General features: G+C 50.9%; 1 protein-coding gene across 1 annotated transcript in view; it reads left to right on the top strand.

Moving 5' to 3' along the window:
* Positions 1–16152, top strand: part of LOC143808839 (tyrosine-protein kinase-like) — a 63242-nt gene extending 47090 nt beyond the window's left edge. The window contains exons 8-9 of the mRNA XM_077291940.1: positions 2423–2554; positions 14323–16152. Of these exons, the coding sequence (XP_077148055.1) occupies positions 2423–2554; positions 14323–14522 (332 nt within the window). The 3' untranslated portion in view covers positions 14523–16152. The remainder of the gene's footprint in view (positions 1–2422; positions 2555–14322) is intronic.
* Positions 16153–21990: the final 5838 nt, after the last annotated feature.

Genomic DNA, 21990 nt, shown 5'->3' on the forward strand with positions numbered 1-21990 from the left:
GGGGCTGACATCTGATACCACAGCGACATCACCCAGAACTGGACGTCACTGAAACATTGAAGAAAGAAAATGTAGCTGGAGGTAGCAAGAGATAACAGCAACATTAGAGGAGCTGTAGGAATCTCTGTCCAGTCCTGGTTGTGTCCGGCTTGTGACCACAATCTCCATATTCTCCATATCTCCAGCCTGTGGGGTCTGGGACAAGACGGAGCCTTTTCTTTCATATAAAACCTCTGGGCTGGCGATGTTCTGCCAGAAACTCCAGAGGTAGAAACATGACCTGATGAGACCAAGGAGGACCTCTGTGGCTGTAATTCCAGAAGACACAAAGCTGACACCGGTCATCACCAGAAGATCACCATCCCCACAATGAGGCATGGTGGGGGCAGTGTTGTGCTCTCTGGGGCTAGTTTTCGCCAGCTGAATCTGGGGCTTTGGCCAAGGGGGAGGGAATTATGGACAGAACAAATATCAGACAATGTTAGATCAGAACCTTCCAGCCTCATCTAAAAAGCTGAAGTTGAGGAGGAATTTCACCTTTTAAAGATCCTAAGTGACCTCCAAATCACCAAAGGAACGGCGTCACCAGAAGAAGATGGACGTTCTGAAGCGGCCGAGCCAAGACCTGAACCAAGGGACAATCTGTGGTGACCTGAAGAGGGCGCTGTACACAGGAGATGCCCTGCAATCTGTGGTGACCTGAAGAGGACGCTGTACACAGGAGATGTCCCCGCAATCTGTGGTGTCCTGAAGAGGACGCTGTACACAGGAGATGCCCCCGCAATCTGTGGTGACCTGAAGAGGGCGCCGTACACAGGAGATGCCCCGCAATCTGTGGTGACCTGAAGAGGACGCCGTACACAGGAGATGTCCCCGCAATCTGTGGTGACCTGAAGAGGGCGCCGTACACAGGAGATGCCCCGCAATCTGTGGTGACCTGAAGAGGACGCCGTACACAGGAGATGCCCCGCAATCTGTGGTGACCTGAAGAGGGCGCTGTACACAGGAGATGCCCCGCAATCTGTGGTGACCTGAAGAGGACGCTGTACACAGGAGATGCCCCCGCAATCTGTGGTGACCTGAAGAGGGCGCTGTACACAGGAGATGTCCCCGCAATCTGTGGTGACCTGAAGAGGGCGCTGTACACAGGAGATGTCCCCGCAATCTGTGGTGACCTGAAGAGGGCGCTGTACACGGGAGATGACCCCGCAATCTGTGGTGACCTGAAGAGGACGCTGTACACGGGAGATGTCCCCGCATTCTGTGGTGACCTGAAGAGGGCGCTGTACACAGGAGATGCCCCCGCAATCTGTGGTGACCTGAAGAGGGCGCTGTACACAGGAGATGTCCCCGCAATCTGTGGTGACCTGAAGAGGGCGCTGTACACAGGAGATGTCCCCGCAATCTGTGGTGACCTGAAGAGGACGCTGTACACAGGAGACGTCCCCGCAATCTGTGGTGACCTGAAGAGGGCGCTGTACACAGGAGATGTCCCCGCAATCTGTGGTGACCTGAAGAGGACGCTGTACACAGGAGATGTCCCCGCAATCTGTGGTGACCTGAAGAGGACCCTGTACACAGGAGATGCCCCCGTAATCTGTGGTGACCTGAAGAGGTCGCTGTACACAGGAGATGTCCCCGCAATCTGTGGTGACCTGAAGAGGACGCTGTACACAGGAGATGTCCCCGCAATCTGTGGTGACCTGAAGAGGGCGCTGTACACAGGAGATGTCCCGCAATCTGTGGTGACCTGAAGAGGGCGCTGTACACAGGAGATGTCCCCGCAATCTGTGGTGACCTGAAGAGGACGCTGTACACAGGAGATGTCCCCGCAATCTGTGGTGACCTGAAGAGGGCGCTGTACACAGGAGATGTCCCCGCAATCTGTGGTGACCTGAAGAGGACGCTGTACACAGGAGATGTCCCCGCAATCTGTGGTGACCTGAAGAGGGCGCTGTACACAGGAGGAAAATATCTGAAATTAATGTTCTTGTAGAATTTTACTTCATGTCAAAGACCTGGCATTTTACCAGGGGTGTGAAGACTTTTTAGATCCATATAGGTGGGGCGCAGAGTCTCACATGTACGTGGTCTCATCCAGGGATCACATGGACCAGGCATGGTTGGGAAGGGAACAGCCCTGTCGTCATAAGACTAATGGAAGAATAATCTAGAGGTGGAGGGATGGCCAACAGTGAAGACCATCAATGTATTGTCTATGAGGTGTACTTACTTTATCACATGACTGTAATTACCACAGTATTAATTAGTGACCCCCAATATGATGAACAAGACAGTTAGGCTGGGGGATGATGAGGGTTGTCCAGATCTGCTGACACTATAATGTGGGGATGGCGCCCCCATCTGGACATCACACCACATACCTGAAACGTTTAACCCTTATATTCCCGCTTTTCCCCAGACGCTCAGATTCCCATTAAGTGGACGGCACCAGAGGTTTTCCATGTGCAGAAATACACCAGCAAGTCCGACATCTGGTCGTATGGAGTCCTGCTGGTGGAAATCATCACCTACGGAAGGCCGCCATTCCCAGGTCGGGGCCCGTGAGGACGGACAATGGTTAAATCAGGGGGAGGACGGAGGGGGACTGAGGACAGAGGGGGACTTAGAACGGAGGAGGACGGAGGGTGACTGAGAATGGAGGAGGACGCAGGAGGACTGAGGATGGAGGGGGACTGAGAGGGATGGAGGGGGACTGAGGAGGTGTGAGGGGGACTGACAATGGAGGAGAACGCAGGGGGACTGAGGACGGAGGGGCACTGAGGGGGACTGAGAATGGAGGAGAATGCAGGAGGACTGAGGACGGAGTGGGACTGAGGAGGACGGAGGGGGACTGAGGATGGAGGAGAATGCAGGAGGACGGAGTGGGACTGAGGACAGAGATGGACTGAGGAGGACGGAGGGGTACTGAGGAGGACGGAGGGTGACTGAGAATGGAGGAGGACGCAGAAGGACTGAGGATGGAGGGGGACTGAGGAGGATGGAGGGGGACTGAGGAGGACGGAGTAGGACTGAGGGGGACTGAGATTGGAGGAGAACGCAGGGGGACTGAGGAGGACGGAGGGGGACTGAGAATGGAGGGGGACTGAGGAGGATGGAGGAGGACGGAGGGGGACTGAGGACGGAGAACGCAGGGGGACTGAGGATGGAGGGGGACAGAGGAGGACAGAGGGGGACTGAGGAGGACGGAGGGGGAAGGAGGAGGATGGAGGGGGAAGGAGGAGGACGGAGGGGCACTGAGGGGGACTGAGAATGGAGGAGAACGCAGGAGGACTGAGGACGGAGTGGGACTGAGGACTGAGGAGGACGGAGGGGGACTGAGGATGGAGGAGAACACAGGAGGACTGAGGACGGAGTGGGACTGAGGACAGAGATGGACTGAGGAGGACGGAGGGGTACTGAGGAGGACGGAGGGGGACTGAGAATGGAGGAGAACGCAGGAGGACTGAGGACGGAGTGGGACTGAGGACAGAGGGGGACTGGGGAGGACGGAGGGGGACTGAGGATGGAGGAGAATGCAGGGGGACTGAGGATGGTATGGGGACTGAGGAGGACAGAGGGGGACGGACGAGGATGGAGGGGCTCTGAGAATGGAGGAGAACGCAGGAGTACTGCGGATGGAGTGCGACTGAGGACAGAGGGGGACTGAGGAGGACGGAGGGGTACTGAGGACGGAGGGTGACTGAGAATGGAGGATGCAGGAGGACTGAGGATGGAGGGGGACAGAGTGATGGAGGGGGACTGAGGCGGACTGAGGATGAGGAGGACTGAGGAGGACGGAGGAGGACTGAGGGGGACTGAGAATGGATGAGAACGCAGGGGGACTGAGGACGGAGGGGGACTGAGGAGGACGAAGGGGGTCTGAGGAGGACGGAGGAGGATTGAGGGGGACTGAGAATGGAGGAGAACGCAGGGGGACTGAGGACGGAGTGGGACTGAGGACAGAGGGGGACTGAGGAGGACGGAGGGGCACTGAGGAGGACAGAGGGGGACTGAGGAGGACAGAGGGGGACTGAGAATGGAGGAGAACGCAGGGGGACTGAGGATGGAGGGGGACTGAGGAGGACGGAGGGGGACTGAGGAGGATGGAGGGGGACGGAGGAGAACGCAGGGGGACTGAGAATGGAGGAGAACGCAGGGGGAGTGAGGACGGAGGGGGACTGAGGAGGACGGAGAGGGACTGATGAGGACGGAGGAGCACTGAGGGGGACGCAGGGGGATTGAGGAGGACGGAGGGGGACTGAGAATGGAGGAGAACGCAGGGGGACTGAGGATGGAGGGGGACTGAGGAGAACGCAGGGGGACTGAGAATGGAGGAGAACGCAGGGGGACTGAGGACGGAGGGAGACTGAGGAGGACGGAGGAGCACTGAGGGGGACGCAGGGGGATGGAGGAGGACGGAGGGGGACTGACGGGGATGGCGGGAGACTGAGAATAGAGGAGGACGCAGGGGAATTGAGGATGGAGGGGGACTGAGATGGATGGAGGGGGACTGAGAACGGATGAGGACGCAGGGGGACTGAGGATGGAGTAGGAAGGAGAAGGACAGAGAGGGGACGAAGGAGGAGGACAGAGTAAGACCAAGGAGGACCAAGGAGGATGGAGTAGGAAGGAGGATTGAGGGGGACTGAGGAAGGGAGGAGGACAGAGGAGTACGCAGAGAGATTCAGGAGAGTGGAGGGGGACTGAGGATGGAGGAGGACAGAGCAGGACCAAGGAGGATGTTGTAAGAAGGAGGAGGAAGCAGGGGGACTGAGGAGGACAGAGGACCGAGGAGGATGGAGGAGTTCTGTGGACGGAGGAGGACAGATAAGAATAGAGCAGGAGGGAATAAGAAAGAGGAGGATGGAGGGGGGACGGAGGAGAAGGAGGACAGAGTAAGGCCAAGGAGGACCAAGGAGGATGGAGTAGGAAGGAGGATGGAGGGGGACTGAGAAAGGGAGGAGGATGGAGGAGTATGCAGAGGGATTCAGGAGGGTGGAGGGGGACTGAGGATGGAGAGGGATGGAGGAGGACAGCGCAGGACCAAGGAGGACATTATAAGAAGGAGGAGGAAGCAGAGGGACTGAGGGGGCAGAGGACAGAGGAGGAGTAGGCAGGGGAATGGAGGGGTTCTGAGGACGGAGGAGGACAGAGAGGGACAAAGGAGGACTGAGAAGAATAGAGCAGGAGGGAATAAGAAAGGAGGACGGAGGAGTAAGCAGGGGGACTGAGGGGGGCTGAGAACGGAGGAAGGGAGGAGAGAAGAGAGTGATGGAGCAGGACTGAGAAGGACAGAGCAAGACGGAGGAGGACGGAGTAAGAGGAGGGCGGAGGCGGATGAAGGGGGACTGAGGACGGAGGAGGAGGATGAAGGAGTACACAAGGGGACTGAGGACGAAGGAAGGGAGGAAGACAGAGAGGGATGGAGGAGGACTGAGGAGGACAGAGCAGGATGGAATGAGGATGGAGGAGGAGGCATGGGGACTGACGACGGAGGAGGAAGAAGGAGGGAGGAGAACGGAGACTGGATGGAGTAGGATAGAGGAGGATGGAGGGGGACTGAGGAAGGAGGAGACCGGAATAGGATGGAGGACGACGGAGGAAGGGAGGAGGATGCAGTAGGACGGAGGAGAAGGAGAGGGATGGAGGAGGACTGAGGAGGACATTGCAGAATGGAGGAGAACAAAGTAAGAAGGAGGAGGCTGAAGTAGGACAAAGTAGCACACAGGATGACGGAGTAACACGAAGTAGGTCAGAGAAAGTTGGATGGGGAGGACAGATTAACACGAAGTAGGAAAGAGGAAGACGGAGAAGGAAGAAGAAGGTCGAAGAAGGATGGAGGAGGACGGAGTAAGACGCATGAGGAATGAAGGAGGACGCAGTAGGATGGAGTAGGACAGAGGGTGAAACCTGAAATATAATACCAAGCGGAGGGGACGGGTGTAAACAGGTTGCGGGATGCAGTGACGCCGAAGAGGCAGAGCGAGGGTTAACAGTATAGCAGTTTAACTGACACAATGGGGGGAACACCTCGCAGGGAGATAAACAGTTAAGTTGAAAACAGAAATTGCTAAGTAACAACGGTCCAATTATCTGTCAAGGGTCCGGGCGTAACTACTGCCGGGAGGCTCAGTGTCGGACTGGGTGCCGAGGGCCCACCAGTAAGGCTGCTTTCACACATCAGGCACAATCTGTCGAATGTTGAAAAAAAAACGGATCCATCGCAGATTGTAAAAAAACTGATGCGATGGATCCGTTTTTTCGATGGATCCGACTAGCTGATCTGGCTAATTGGATCCTAAAAAAATCGGAGCATGCTCAGTTAAGAAAAAAACGGAATCCATTTCCGGATTCCGTCATTTGGTGGATCCGGCGCCATAGGCTTCCATTCTAGCAAACGACGGATCAGTCACTGTCCGTTTTTTCGACGGACACAAAAAACGTTAGTATGTCCTTTTCCTCCAGCCACCGGAAAAACTATTTTCGACGGATCCGGCGAAAAACCACTGAAATGTGAGGCCATCTGTCACAATCCGGCACTAATGCAAGTGAGTCGCCCCAAGGGCCAGGGGTTACTCGGTACCAGGTCCAATGTTCACAGGGGGATGTCACGGTGGCTGACCCGGTCCGTGGCCCTGGGACGTCCATGTAAAAGGGAAAGGTCTTTAAAGGGATAGAGTTTGTGTTCGTGACGCCACCTGTGGTATTCGGTCAGGATGACCGACGCTGCTTTAAGGGGTCCGCTGGGGTGATGTTATGGCAGCTAGATGGTATACCTTCCCACAGGTGAAGTATGTCGCCAGGGCTTCCCAGTGTGTAGATGGTGGATGGTGAGAGGAGCAGAGAAGAACGAGAACACAAGATTGCAGTCTCTTTACCTTTACTGAAGGCTTCAGCATCCACAGTCCAGGGCACCAGATCACAGGGCAGGCAGAGTCCGGCCGGTCTGGAGGCAAATCCAGAGTTCCCTTGTCCAGGTGGAAATCAGTAGCCTTCCCTTGCGCTGCGGTGTGTAGTCCCTTACTGCCTATGGCTTCACATAAGGGTCTCACAGATGTAATGTCTCTCTCTCTGTCCCCCATTTAGGATAGGACAATACCCGTATGACTGGTGACTTGAGCCTGTTTATAGGGTCTCTTAGATAACCCGGCTCTGTAGGTGTCACTGTGCCTCCTGGGTGTAGGTGAGGACAGGTAACCTGCAATTAGCTGTCCTGCCGGTCTCTGAAATAAGGTGTAGAGGTCCTTATTCCCTCGGTGTTCCGGCTACCCGGATTTTGCGCCTCAGAAGGAGACAGTTTGAGCGGGGCTGGTCCCCTTCTGGTATCCTCCCCTTTGCTTTGACTTCCTTCACGCTCACTGCAATACAGTTCTGCCTTTCATAGTTACATGGTTATTAAGGTTGAAGGAAGGACTTTAAGTCCATCTAGTTCAACCCATAGCCTAACCTAACATGCCCTAACATGTTGATCCAGAGGAAGGCAAAAAAAACCCATGTGGCAAAGAGTAAGCTCCACATTGGGGAAAAAAATTCCTTCCCGACCCCACATACGGCAATCAGACTAGTTCCCTGGATCAACGCCTTATCAAAGAATCTAATATATATACCCTGTAACATTATACTTTTCCAGGAAGGCATCCAGTCCCCTCTTAAATTTAAGTAATGAATGACTCATTACAACATCATACGGCAGAGAGTTCCATAGTCTCACTGCTCTTACAGTAAAGAATCCGCATCTGTTATTATGCTTAAACCTTCTTTCCTCCAGATGTAGAGGATGCCCCCTTGTCCCTGTCTCAGGTCTATGATTAAGAAGATCATCAGAAAGGTCTTTGTACTGTCCCCTCATGTATTTATACATTAACATAAGATCACCCCTTAGTCTTCGTTTTTCCAAACTAAATAGCCCCAAGTGTAATAACCTATCTTGGTATTGCAGACCCCCCAGTCCTCTAATAACCTTGGTCGCTCTTTCGATGTCTCTTTCTGGGAGCTGCAGCTCTGAGGGCATGCACAGCTCCATGGACCCTCTGTCCTCCTCAGACTACTGTCTGGAACTTTCTCCTACAGAACTCCTGTCTGGAGCTCTGCCAGGAACCATCTAACTTTCCCTACAGACTACCAGTTATATATATGTGGGGAGTGACCCAATATATAGGAGCAGAAGCTCCCCCTGGTGGCCTGGAGTGTGAAATGTGTTGCATGTTTGTGGTACCTGGATGCAGTTATCCTTCCTTGCCTCCAAACGTAGCATCACTCTCCCCAGGAGGAAAGCAATACCACTGTGACGACCAGGACCCTGGAGCGCCACACAAGTCTATGAGGAAAAAATGGACCAGTACAAGCCAGGGGAGGCTAGCCACTGCAGTAAGGGAGCCCAGAGCAGAACGGCAGAGAACTCACCGGGTAGCGAGCAGGACCTGAACCATGTGAAAGAGGGGGAGTGGCCAGGGGCAGAGCCAGGCGCCAATGTGCAAAGGAGGCGAACCTCATCGGAGAGTAGTCAAACGTGCCGAGGTCGATAACCGGGAGATAAGCGAGGTACTGGAGGGTGAGACAGAAGGATAGTCTGGAGGAAGCCGGAGGTCAGAAGGCCGAGTAAGCGAATGAATAGAAACCCAAAGCAGGGGAGCTGAGAGGATCAAACAAACAGCACAGTATGCACACGCACACCAGGGGGTCAGGCACACAGACAAAACGAAAGTATAACTGACAGAGAATCCTAGTCCAGCATGGGTATAAATATCCCTCCCAGATCCAAAAGGAGGCCACAACAATTAATCCTGAGATGGCAGGGCACTAACCCTGTCCAAACCATGACATTATCAAACTTATCGTGTCTTTAGATTCCTCAACCGCAGATGATCCACTGGGGGTTGTAGTCCTGACAATGGCTGGAGTAGTGTCCGCAGATGGGGTCCCACAAATAACAGCCTGACTTCTGGCGGCAGCGGACGGTCCCCGGTTTTACCCGCTGAGCCCCTTGTCCATGAGTCTGTGCAGCTGAAGAAAACAGAGCTGCAGAAATCCCGGTGTCAGGTGTCGGCTGCTGCGCTCTGGCCGGTAAAGGGGACCAATGTCCCACAGCCATCCCACGTTTCCCTGCGCGGTGTTGCTTTTTGCCAGGTGCATGGCGCTCTCCACTCACCGTCCTGCTCAAGATTCCAGAGGATGTCGGCCGCAGTAGGTCGCGGCGCAGATGCTCGGGGTGCGGAGCGTGCTGCTCACCTCCCTGCGCTCTCCCTGACAGCAGGAAAATACCACTGCTTCGCGCGCTTTCGGCTCTCTTTCTGGTTTAGACACGCCCCCTCTTCATGGGTCATGGGGCTTGTCCGGACCACTATTCCTTCCCAGGGCAACATGGGACGCAGCCTCGACAGTTCCGGGCCTGACTCAATACAGGTACGCGCAGCCCGCTCCTCCTCCTTACACGGACATAAACTCAGAGAGTGATAACAAAAGGGAGGAAACAAATATATGAAGGGGACGGAGACTGAGCCTTGGAGAAGACTTCACTTGGTCAACTTTTCCACATTTTCCACATTACAGCCACAAACTTAAATGTATGGGATTTCTGTGACACAAAGTAACAAATATCTGTGACGTGGAAAGGGAATGATCCGGGTGTACTAATTATTATACAAATATAAATCTGACAATTCTTCAGTGCATTAGTATTCACCCCCTGAGTCAGTACTTTGTAGGACCACCTTTCTCTGCAGTCTTTTGGGGTCTGTCTCTCCACCTTTCTCTGCAGTCTTTTGGAGTCTGTCTCTCCTCCTTTCTTTACAGTCTTTTGGGGTCTGTCTCTCCTCCTTTCTCTGCAGTCTTTTGGGGTCTGTCTCTCCTCCTCTCTCTGCAGTCTTTTGGGGTCTGTCTCTCCTCCTTTCTCTGCAGTCTTTTGGGGTCTGTCTCTCCTCCCTTTCTCTGCAGTCTTTTGGAGTCTGTCTCTCCACCTTTCTCTGCAGTCTTTTGGGGTCTGTCTCTCCTTTCTCTACAGTCTTTTGGGGTCTGTCTCCTCCTTTCTCTGCAGTCTTTTGGGGTCTGTCTCTCCCTCCTTTCTCTGCAGTCTTTTGGGGTCTGTCTCTCCTTTCTCTACAGTCTTTTGGGGTCTGTCTCTCCACCTTTCTCTGCAGTCTTTTGGGGTCTGTCTCTCCACCTTTCTCTGCAGTCTTTTGGGGTCTGTCTCTCCCACCTTTCTCTGCAGTCTTTTGGGGTCTATCTCTGCAGTCTTTTGGGGTCTGTCTCTCCTCCTTTCTCTGCAGTCTTTTGGGGTCTGTCTCTCCACCTTTCTCTGCAGTCTTTTGGGGTCTGTCTCTCCACCTTTCTCTGCAGTCTTTTGGGGTCTGTCTCTCCTCCTTTCTCTGCAGTCTTTTGGGGTCTGTCTCTCCCTCCTTTCTCTGCAGTCTTTTGGGGTCTGTCTCTCATCCTTTCTCTGCAGTCTTTTGGGGTCTGTCTCTCCTCCTTTCCCTGCAGTCTTTTGGGGTCTGTCTCTCCTCCTTTCCCTGCAGTCTTTTGGGGTCTGTCTCTTCACCTTTCTCTGCAGTCTTTAGGGGTCTGTCTCTCTTTTCTCTGCAGTCTTTTGGGGTCTGTCTCTCTTTTCTCTGCAGTCTTTTGGTGTCTGTCTCTCCCACCTTTCTCTGCAGTCTTTTGGGGTCTGTCTCTTCACCTTTCTCTGCAGTCTTTTGGTGTCTGTCTCTCCCACCTTTCTCTGCAGTCTTTTGGGGTCTGTCTCTCCTCCTTTCTTTACAGTCTTTTGGGGTCTGTCTCTCCTCCTTTCTCTGCAGTCTTTTGGGGTCTGTCTCTCCTCCTTTCTCTGCAGTCTTTTGGGGTCTGTCTCCTCCTTTCTCTGCAGTCTTTTGGGGTCTGTCTCTCCACCTTTCTCTGCAGTCTTTTGGGGTCTGTCTCTCCACCTTTCTCTGCAGTCTTTTGGGGTCTGTCTCTCCTCCTTTCTCTGCAGTCTTTTGGGGTCTGTCTCTCCCTCCTTTCTCTGCAGTCTTTTGGGGTCTGTCTCTCATCCTTTCTCTGCAGTCTTTTGGGGTCTGTCTCTCCTCCTTTCCCTGCAGTCTTTTGGGGTCTGTCTCTCCTCCTTTCCCTGCAGTCTTTTGGGGTCTGTCTCTTCACCTTTCTCTGCAGTCTTTAAGGGTCTGTCTCTCTTTTCTCTGCAGTCTTTTGGGGTCTGTCTCTCTTTTCTCTGCAGTCTTTTGGTGTCTGTCTCTCCCATCTTTCTCTGCAGTCTTTTGGGGTCTGTCTCTTCACCTTTCTCTGCAGTCTTTCGGTGTCTGTCTCTCCCACCTTTCTCTGCAGTCTTTTGGGGTCTGTCTCTCCTCCTTTCTCTGCAGTCTTTTGGGGTCTGTCTCTCCCACCTTTCTCTGCAGTCTTTTGGGGTCTTTCTCTCCTCCTTTCTCTGCAGTCTTTTGGGGTCTGTCTCTCCTCCTTTCTCTGCAGTCTTTTGGGGTCTTTCTCTCCTCCTTTCTCTGCAGTCTTTTGGGGTCTGTCTCTTCCCCCTTTCTCTGCAGTCTTTTGGGGTCTGTCTCTCCACCTTTCTCTGCAGCTTTTGGGGTCTGTCTCTCCTCCTTTCTCTGCTGTCTTTTGGGGTCTGTCTCTCCTCCTTTCTCTGCTGTCTTTTGGGGTCTGTCTCTCCACCTTTCTCTGCAGTCTTTTGGGGTCTGTCTCTCCCTCCTTTCTCTGCTGTCTTTTGGGGTCTGTCTCTCCTCCTTTCCCTGCAGTCTTTTGGGGTCTGTCTCTTCACCTTTCTCTGCAGTCTTTAGGGGTCTGTCTCTCCTTTCTCTGCAGTCTTTTCGGGTCTGTCTCTCTTTTCTCTGCAGTCTTTTGGTGTCTGTCTCTCCCACCTTTCTCTGCAGTCTTTTGGGGTCTGTCTCTCCTCCTTTCTCTGCAGTCTTTTGGGGTCTGTCTCTCCCACCTTTCTCTGCAGTCTTTTGGGGTCTTTCTCTCCTCCTTTCTCTGCAGTCTTTTGGGGTCTGTCTCTTCCCCCTTTCTCTGCAGTCTTTTGGGGTCTGTCTCTCATCCTTTCTCTGCAGCTTTTGGGGTCTGTCTCTCCACCTTTCTCTGCAGTCTTTTGGGGTCTGTCTCTCCTCCTTTCTCTGCAGTCTTTTGGGGTCTGTCTCTCCTCCTTTCTCTGCAGTCTTTTGGGGTCTGTCTCTCCTCCTTTCTCTGCAGTCTTTTGGGGTCTGTCTCTCCTCCTTTCTCTGCAGTCTTTTGGGGTCTGTCTCTCCTCCTTTCTCTGCAGTCTTTTGGGGTCTGTCTCTCCTCCTTTCTCTGCAGTCTTTTGGGGTCTGTCTCTCCTCCTTTCTCTGCAGTCTTTTGGGGTCTGTCTCTTCACCTTTCTCTGCAGTCTTTTGGGGTCTGTCTCTCCTCCTTTCTCTGCAGTCTTTTGGGGTCTGTCTCTCCTTTCTCTGCAGTCTTTTGGGGTCTGTCTCTCCTCCTTTCTCTGCAGTCTTTTGGGGTCTGTCTCTCCTCCTTTCTCTGCAGTCTTTTGGGGTCTGTCTCTCCTCCTTTCCCTGCAGTCTTTTGGGGTCTGTCTCTCCTCCTTTCTCTGCAGTCTTTGGGGTCTGTCTCTCCAGCTTTGATCATCTAGAGGTGACATTTTGCCCCTTCTTCTTTGCACTCTCGCTCAGTGGCATTGGATGGAGAGGTGTCTCATCCGTAATTTCCGCATCTTGTCACAGATTGTCTGGGATTTTGGGTCTGGATGGTGACTGTGCTGTTCACACACATGAATATGCTCTGATCTAAACCCTCCATTGTGGCTCAGGCAGGATGTTGAGGGTCGTTGTCCTGCTGGAAGGTGAACCTACACCCCAGTCTCAGGTCTCCTTCAGTCTCTAACAGGTTTTCCTCCAGGATCGCCTTGTATTTAGCTCCATCCATCTTCCCACCACCTCTGGCAAGCTTCCCTGCCCCTGCTGAAGAAAACTGTCCCCACAGCAGGATGCTGCCACCTCCATGTGTGACGGTTCGGATGGTGTTTCAGGGTGATCTGCAGTGTCAGTTTTTCGACACACAATACGTTTTGCATTTAGGTCAAACAGTTCTCCTTTGGTCTCATCTGACCAGAGCCCCTTCTTCCACGTGCTCGCTGTGTTCCCTACATAGGACTTCTTACGCCTTTCAGAAATGTCTTCTTGCCCCTCTTCCATAAAGGTCAGATTTGTGGAGTATATGATTAATAGTCGTCCTGTGGACAGATTCTTCCCCCTGATCTGTTAATCTCAGCAGCTCCTTCTCAGTGACCATCGGCCTCTCGGCTGCTCTCTAATCAGTGCTTTCCTTGTCGGGATGGCAGGTTAGGAGGTCGGCCATGTCTTGGGAGGTTTGCAGTTGTGCCATTCTCCTTCCAGTTTTGGACGATGGATTGATGCTCATGATTGATGTGAGATGTTCAGAGCTTGGACTATTTTGTTATAACCTATCCCTGCTTTCCTCTTCTCCACAACTTTATCCCTGACCTGTCTGGTGAGCTCCTTGGTTTTCATGGTGCGGTTTGGTCCCCAGTGTTCTCACACAAACCTCTGAGGTCATCACAGAAGATCTGTAGTTATACTGAGAAGGAATCACACCCAGGGGAAATGCAGTGTACTAATTATGTGACTTCTGGGGTGATTGGGAATGAAGACAAATACACAGAACAATTCACAGCTTTATATTTTACAATAATTAGTGCACCTCCTATCATTTCCTTTACACGTCACAGATGATTGTTACTTTGTGTCACAGAAAATCCCAATAAAATACATTTGAGCATGTGGATGTAACGGGAGAAATGTGGAAAAGTTCGTGGGGTGTGAAGACTTTTTTAAGGCTCAGTATATGAAGAGGAGGAGAAGGATATGAGAGGACAAGGGACGGACACGTGGGTGGGCTCCAGTACGACCATGGCCGGTGACTCTCACTAGATGATCACAATAAGAGGAGCGGCCTGGAACCAGGAGAATGCAGCTGTCACAGTCCTGAGGATTTACGGTCGGCGATGTAACAGCAGAATGGTGACTGAAGCTCTGGAGGATAAGACATGATGTAACAGCAGAATAGTGAGTGCAGCTCTGGAGGTGACTGGAGGATGAGACATGATGTAACGGCAGAATAGTGAGTGCAGCTCTGGAGGTGACTGGAGGATGAGACACGATGTAATGGCAGAATAGCGACCGCAGCTCTGGAGGTGACTGGAGTGTGGCTGTATCGCAGTGTAGTGAGTGCAGCTCTGGAGGTGACTGGAGCGTGGATGTAACTGGGTCAGTCCTGGGTGTGTACACTGGGTGCAGGCCTTGTAATTGCCACTTAAATTTCTATCATCCTCAGATAAAACTAATGGACAATATCGTGAGGACATATTGAAGGAAAAAGATCTGACCCCTCCGCCTGAGACCCCTGAGAAGATGTCGCACCTGATCAGGATGTGCTGGAGATATCAGGCAGCCTCCCGACCCTCCTTCTCCAAGATTCAGGAATTTCTCATGGATCTGCTGAACCCAACGCTGGGAGATGAGGTGGTGGAGTGAGCGCCATTATAGACTGAGGCTGAGGAGAGGCCACCATACACTAATGAGACGTCGTGTAAGACCACTAACGGGACCTCTACAGCTGCTCTGACACGTGCTATAAAACCGCCATCCGGTGTCCTGTAATCACTGAGACTTATGTGCTATAAAACCGCCATCCGGTGTCCTATCATTGCTCTGAGACTTACGTGCTATAAAACCGCCATCCAGTGTGCTATCATTGCTCTGAGACTTACGTGCTATAAAACCGCCATCCGGTGTCCTATCATTGCTCTGAGACTTACGTGCTATAAAACCGCCATCCAGTGTGCTATCATTGCTCTGAGACTTACGTGCTATAAAACCGCCATCCAGTGTCCTATCATTGCTGAGACTTACCGTACATGCTATAAAACCGCCATCCAGTGTCCTATCATTGCTCTGAGACTTACGTGCTATAAAACCGCCATCCGGTGTCCTATCATCACTGAGAATTATGTGCTATAAAACCGCCATCCAGTGTCCTATCATCACTGAGAATTATGTGCTATAAAACCGCCATCCGGTGTCCTATCATCACTGAGAATTATGTGCTATAAAACCGCCATCCAGTGTCCTATCATCACTGAGAATTATGTGCTATAAAACCGCCATCCGGTGTCCTATCATCACTGAGAATTATGTGCTATAAAACCGCCATCCGGTGTCCTATCATCACTGAGATTTATGTGCTATAAAACCGCCATCCGGTGTCCTATCATTGCTCTGAGACTTACGTGCTATAAAACCACCATCCGGTGTCCTATCATCACTGAGAATTATTGTGCTATAAAACCGCCATCCGGTGTCCTATCATCACTGAGATTTATGTGCTATAAAACCGCCATCCGGTGTCCTATCATCACTGAGAATTATGTGCTATAAAACCGCCATCCAGTGTCCTATCATTGCTCTGAGACTTATGTGCTATAAAACCACCATCCGGTGTCCTATCATCACTGAGAATTATTGTGCTATAAAACCGCCATCCGGTGTCCTATCATCACTGAGATTTATGTGCTATAAAACCGCCATCCGGTGTCCTATTATCACTGAGATTTACGTCCTATAAAACCGCCATCCGGTGTCTAGTCGTCACTGAGAATTATGTGCTATAAAACCGCTATCCAGTGTGCTGTCATCACTCTGAGTCTTCCATCCTATAAAACCGCCAACAAGTGTCCTGTCACCACTGAGACTTATGTCCGATAAAACCGCCATGTGGTGTACCATCATCACTCTGAAACTTACATCTTGTGAAATCGCCACCCGGTGCCCTATCATCGCTCTAAGACTTACGTCCTATATACGGCAATGTCGGGGCATCCCTTGCTGATGGCGGAAGCCTCTGCTCTCTCAGCCATTGCAGGTGAACATCCACAGATCGGACACATTGTGCAGTGGACCCATTCACACACCGGACACCTCGCGCTGAACTATTTCTGTTTTCCCTCCAAGGATGTGGCCATATTGCTCTGCGGTGAGGAATTGAGGCAGAAGGATGTTCCCGATCACATAACGCACCCCCCAAATAATCCTGCACTGTTCACACAGAGTTTACACAGACAAATGTGACTAATATATAAAAATAAACGTGGAAAGATAAAAAAAAGTGTGGTGTAATAAAGAAGTAACAGAGGTGTACATGGAACTGGCAAAGAGTAACCACGCCATGAATAATGCCTCAATATACTGACTGGATAATACCACCATGCACTGACTGAATAATACCACCATACACTGACTGAATAATACCTTCATACACAGACTGAATAATACCTCTATACACTGACTGAATAATACCACCATACACAGACTGAATAATACCACCATACACAGACTGAATAATACCACCATACACAGACTGAATAATACCACCATACACAGACTGAATAATACCACCATACACTGACTGAATAATACCACCATACACTGACTGGATAACACCACCATACACTGACTGAATAATACCTCCATACACAGACTGAATAATACCACCATACACAGACTGAATAATACCTCCATACACAGACTGGATAACACCACCATACACTGACTGAATAATACCACCATGCACTGACTGAATAATACCTCCATACACAGACTGAATAATACCACCATACACGGACTGAATAATACCACCATACACGGACTGAATAATACCACCATACACGGACTGAATAATACCACCATACACAGACTGAATAATACCACCATACACTGACTGAATAATACCACCATACACTGACTGAATAATACCACCATACACTGACTGGATAACACCACCATACACTGACTGAATAATACCACCATACACTGACTGAATAATACCACCATACACTGACTGAATAATACCACCATACACTGACTGAATAATACCACCATACACTGACTGGATAACACCACCATGCACTGACTGGATAATACCTTCATACACAGACTGAATAATACCACCATGCACTGACTGAATAATACCTCCATACACAGACTGAATAATACCACCATACACGGACTGAATAATACCACCATACACGGACTGAATAATACCACCATACACGGACTGAATAATACCACCATACACAGACTGAATAATACCACCATACACTGACTGAATAATACCTCTATATACTGACTGAATAATACCTCTATATACTGACTGAATAATACCTCCATACACGGACTGAATAATACCACCATACACGGACTGAATAATACCACCATACACGGACTGAATAATACCACCATACACAGACTGAATAATACCACCATACACAGACTGAATAATACCACTATACACTGACTGAATAATACCACTATATACTGACTGAATAATACCTCTATATACTGACTGAATAATACCACCATACACGGACTGAATAATACCTCCATACAGACTGAATAATACCACCATACAGACTGAATAATACCTCTATACACGGACTGAATAATACCTCCATACACGGACTGAATAATACCACCATACACTGACTGAATAATACCACTATACACTGACTGAATAATACCTCTATATACTGACTGAATAATACCTCCATACACGGACTGAATAATACCACTATACACTGACTGAATAATACCTCTATATACTGACTGAATAATACCTCTATACACGGACTGAATAATACCTCTATATACTGACTGAATAATACCACCATACACTGACTGAATAATACCACCATACACGGACTGAATAATACCTCTATATACTGACTGAATAATACCTCTTGTAAGGACTCTGGATTCCTTGTTTATCTGTGGTGTTTTCCAAGATGGCGTCCGCTGCCTGAAATCTGCTCATGTGATCTGACTTCCCTGTCTTTATAAGCCTGGCTTGCTTCATTCTCTTTGCTTGTGTATTCTGCCTGAATCCCTGGCTTCTGCTGTAAGAGACTTCATCTCTCCAGATTCTCCGGCTCGGCCTATTCAGCTAAACCTTCTCAGCTCTCAGAGGTTCTCCTGCTTTTCTCTGCATTCTTCTCCTGCTGGACATGGAAGCTCATCCTGCTACAGCTAAGCTTGTTTGATTTCCACTGCTGGTTTATGTGACTGTTTTGGACTCTTAGGGTACTGTCACACAGTACCATTTTGATCGCTACGACGGCACGATCCGTGACGTCGCAGCGATCGTATGATTATCGCTCCAGCGTCGTAGACTGCGGTCACACGTTGCAATCACGGCGCTGGAGCGATGCCGAAGTCCCCGGTAACCAGGGTAAACATCGGGTAACTAAGCGCAGGGCCGCGCTTAGTAACCCGATGTTTACCGTGGTTACCAGCGTAAACGTTAAAAAAACAAACAGTACATACTTACATTCCGGTGTCTGTCCCCGGCGTTCTGCTTCTCTCCACTGTGTAAGCGCCATAGCCGGAAAGCACAGCGGTGACGTCAGACGTCACCGCTGTGCTCGCTTTCCGGCTGGCAGACGCTCACACTGCAGAGAAGCTGAGACGCCGGAGGACAGACACCGGAATGTAAGTATGTACTGTTTGTTTTTTTAACGTTTACGCTGGTAACCACGGTAAACATCGGGTTACTAAGCGCGGCCCTGCGCTTAGTTACCCGATGTTTACCCTGGTTACAAGCGAACACATCGCTGGATCGCTGTCACACACAACGATCCAGCGATGTCAGCGGGTGATCAAGCGACGAAAGAAAGTTCCAAACGATCTGCTACGACGTACGATTCTCAGCAGGGTCCCTGATCGCTGCTGCGTGTCAGACACTGCGATATCGTAACGATATCGCTAGAACGTCACGAATCGTACCGTCGTAGCGATCAAAATGGTACTGTGTGACAGTACCCTTAGCTCTGCACTGCTTCTGGACTCGTTGCTAAAACTGCCAGCCCTGGTATGAACTGTGTCTTATCATCTGCATTTCCCCAGAAGATGCTACGCCCATAAGACTTTGCCTGCAGTCAAGCTGCAAACAAACTATTCCTAAGAAGGACCCAGTTTGCCGTCCACTTGAACTGTTGTGCACATGCTGCACCCAAGTTTGTGCGTTTGAATATTGACTTTGCCTCCAGCCGAGCTGCAAGGAACTTATCCTGATTTCACCTTATTTGCTGTGTTTTGAACTTGCTCACGCTTTGCACCAGTGTTTGTTTTGAATAATACAGACGTATCACTATATTTGGTTCTGCTGCTTATTTGTCTCAAGCCAAGAGATTCCTGAGTGTTCCACTATAATTGTTACACCTCTATACACAGACTGAATAATACCTCCGTACAATAACTGAATAATACCTCTATACACTGACTGAATAATACCACCATACGCTGACTGAACAATACCTCTATACACTGACTGAATAATACCTCCATACACAGACTGAATAATACCTCCGTACAATAACTGAATACCACCATACACTGACTGAATAATACCTTCATACACGGAATAATACCTCTATACACTGAATAATACCTCCTGTGATGCAGCAGTAGCACTGTACGCAGTGAAACAGCAGTGACCCAAGCAAGTTCAAACAAAACGTTCCTTTATTGTGTTACTTCACACAGTCCATTAGAAATACACAGTAACTGACCTTAGTTTGCAGTCCCTACACAGGCCAGACTTCCCTTTGTCCAGTTACCCTGGGGCGACCACCTGCCGATACCAAGTCTCTGTACTTACGCCGTGCACCACACGCTACCCTCCGGATTGCAGCCTGGCAAAGACAAGACAGCCCGAGACGCAGGGTGTCAGTCCCCTTGGTTCCTCTTGCCCTTGTGTTGCTCCACACAGAGAGAGCTCTGCAGACAACTGCTCTGACTGCTTCCAAACTAACACTGACATCCTCCCCCTCTACTACAGGGCTTTTTAATCAGTCACTGCTTCACTATTCTAATCACAACTACACCTGTGTCTGCAGTACGCCCTCGTTGCCTCACTACGCCTCTGGGTGCATTCTGGAGAGGACAAACAGCGCCCTCTAGCTGTAACAGGGGTCACTGCCTCACATATCCTCCCCCCCCCGTTCATACCTGTGGGGTTGAACATTTGTTACCCGTATGGGCGCGAGACAGGGCATCGGTATGCCCCTGTAACATCCCTGCCCGACACTACACTAAGAAACCAAAGTAGGGACCGGAACCATCGATCGGCGGAACCATCGATCGGCGCATGCATCCCTCCCCTTTGCGTTTCTCCTCCATATTTAATTACGGGACCACCTCCCTCGTTCTCCATTGCAGAAGCCAAGCCCTCTTCTGATTAACCACAGATTTGGGCCGGTTTTGGTCTCGACCTTGTTTATTTTGGGTTCACTAACCCCGCAGCTCATCCTGTCACCTAAGTATCTGTTTTCAGGACCCTGGTACCATTTCCTCTGTACCCTTACCCGTGCCTCAGTGACTATATCTATAGCAGATATCTGTATTACATTGCACCCGAACCTGAGCCTCCCAACACTGCTGTCTAGCGAGCGCTGTAATTTACCCTGACCCCAGTACCATTTTTGACCGGTGCCAGAGGGTTCCTCATGCGCACGTCCTCAGTCGCCTCGGCGGCCATACACTCCCGGCTCTTCTCATACCTGCGTTTTTTAAACATGCGTCTCCATGTGGGACCCTGCTTCTGAGCTGTCCCGTCCTTACCAGGGAACATCTCTAGCTCAGGGTTCAATGGGGTCCCCACGACCTCTACTGCCACAACCTCTAGAGGGAGCCTATCGGGATTACACTCTAATCCTAAATTGGCGACCCCTGTGGCAGACCTCTTAGGATCTTCGGGTTCTATGCCTGAAACATCTTTGATTTCTCCTGCCATTCCCTCTAGGGGGAGCCTATCAGGATTACACTCTGTCCCTAGGTTGGTGACCCCTATGGCAGGTATCTCAATATCTTTGGGTTTTGCACCCGGCACAATCTTTTCCATGAGAGGGTTGACCCTGGTCTCCCATAGGGACCAAAACCGAGGCAAATCTCTCCCCAACATAGCCCCATACGGAAGGGTCTTTGCCACTCCCATCACATGCTTAATGTCCCCACATAGTGTGGAAAAATTAACCTCCGCGGTCGGGTACTCCTGGATTTCCCTGTGGATACCCACTACCTCCACTTTCGGTCCTTTGAGGTTGTCCCCGGCAACAAGGGACCGATGGACTAGAGTCACTTTACTCCCCGTGTCCAGGAGAGCCTCTGTTTGGCACCTATTCACATGTACCTGGCACAATTCTGGTTCGCTGCTGGCTGTGCCTGTAGTGGTGATAGAGACTGGCTGGGCACACACAGACTCCTGACCAGTGTTCCCACAGTCCCTGGGCTCAGATGTCACCGAACAGTTACTAGCCCCATACCCAGGCTCTGGTGCAATGTCGAAAGTGGATTTATACCGCTCAATCAATTCTATCAGCAGTTCCAGGGTGCCTAGGTCCCTCAGCCCGACCCAATGCTGCATGGCGGCCAGCAGAGCCCTCACCATCCGGTCAGCCATGATTCCCTCCATCATCTCATACGGGAAACAGAACTCAGGCTGGAGCCACTCCTCCACCAACTGCAATAAGTCATTGCTTGAGACCTGGCAGACCGTGTCTCTACATGGGACCACTGGTACACCCAATGATCTCTCCTTACACTAGGGTTCTCTTCATTACTCTGCTGATCGCCCCTTACATTAGGGGTCTCCTCTTCACATTGCTGAAGCTCTGCTAGCTTCCTCTCCAGCGCCTCTTGCTGCTGCAACTGCAGCTCCTGCTGCAACTTCAGCTCTTGCTGCTGCAAAACCTCTTGCTGCGTCCGCTGAAACTGCAGGTTCTCTTGCTGAAGCCTTTGCTGATTGAGCACAACCTGCTCCAAAAGTTCCTCCATTCCTCCAGCAGACTTGCACAACGATCTACAGTACTCTCTGGGTATGCCTTAGATCACATGGCCCACATTCTTTGCACCATATGTGAGGCACCGGTAGGACCATGTGCAGTGAAACAGC

This window comes from Ranitomeya variabilis, chromosome 2 (assembly GCF_051348905.1).
Source record: "Ranitomeya variabilis isolate aRanVar5 chromosome 2, aRanVar5.hap1, whole genome shotgun sequence".
In the NCBI taxonomy this organism is placed as follows: domain Eukaryota; kingdom Metazoa; phylum Chordata; class Amphibia; order Anura; family Dendrobatidae; genus Ranitomeya; species Ranitomeya variabilis.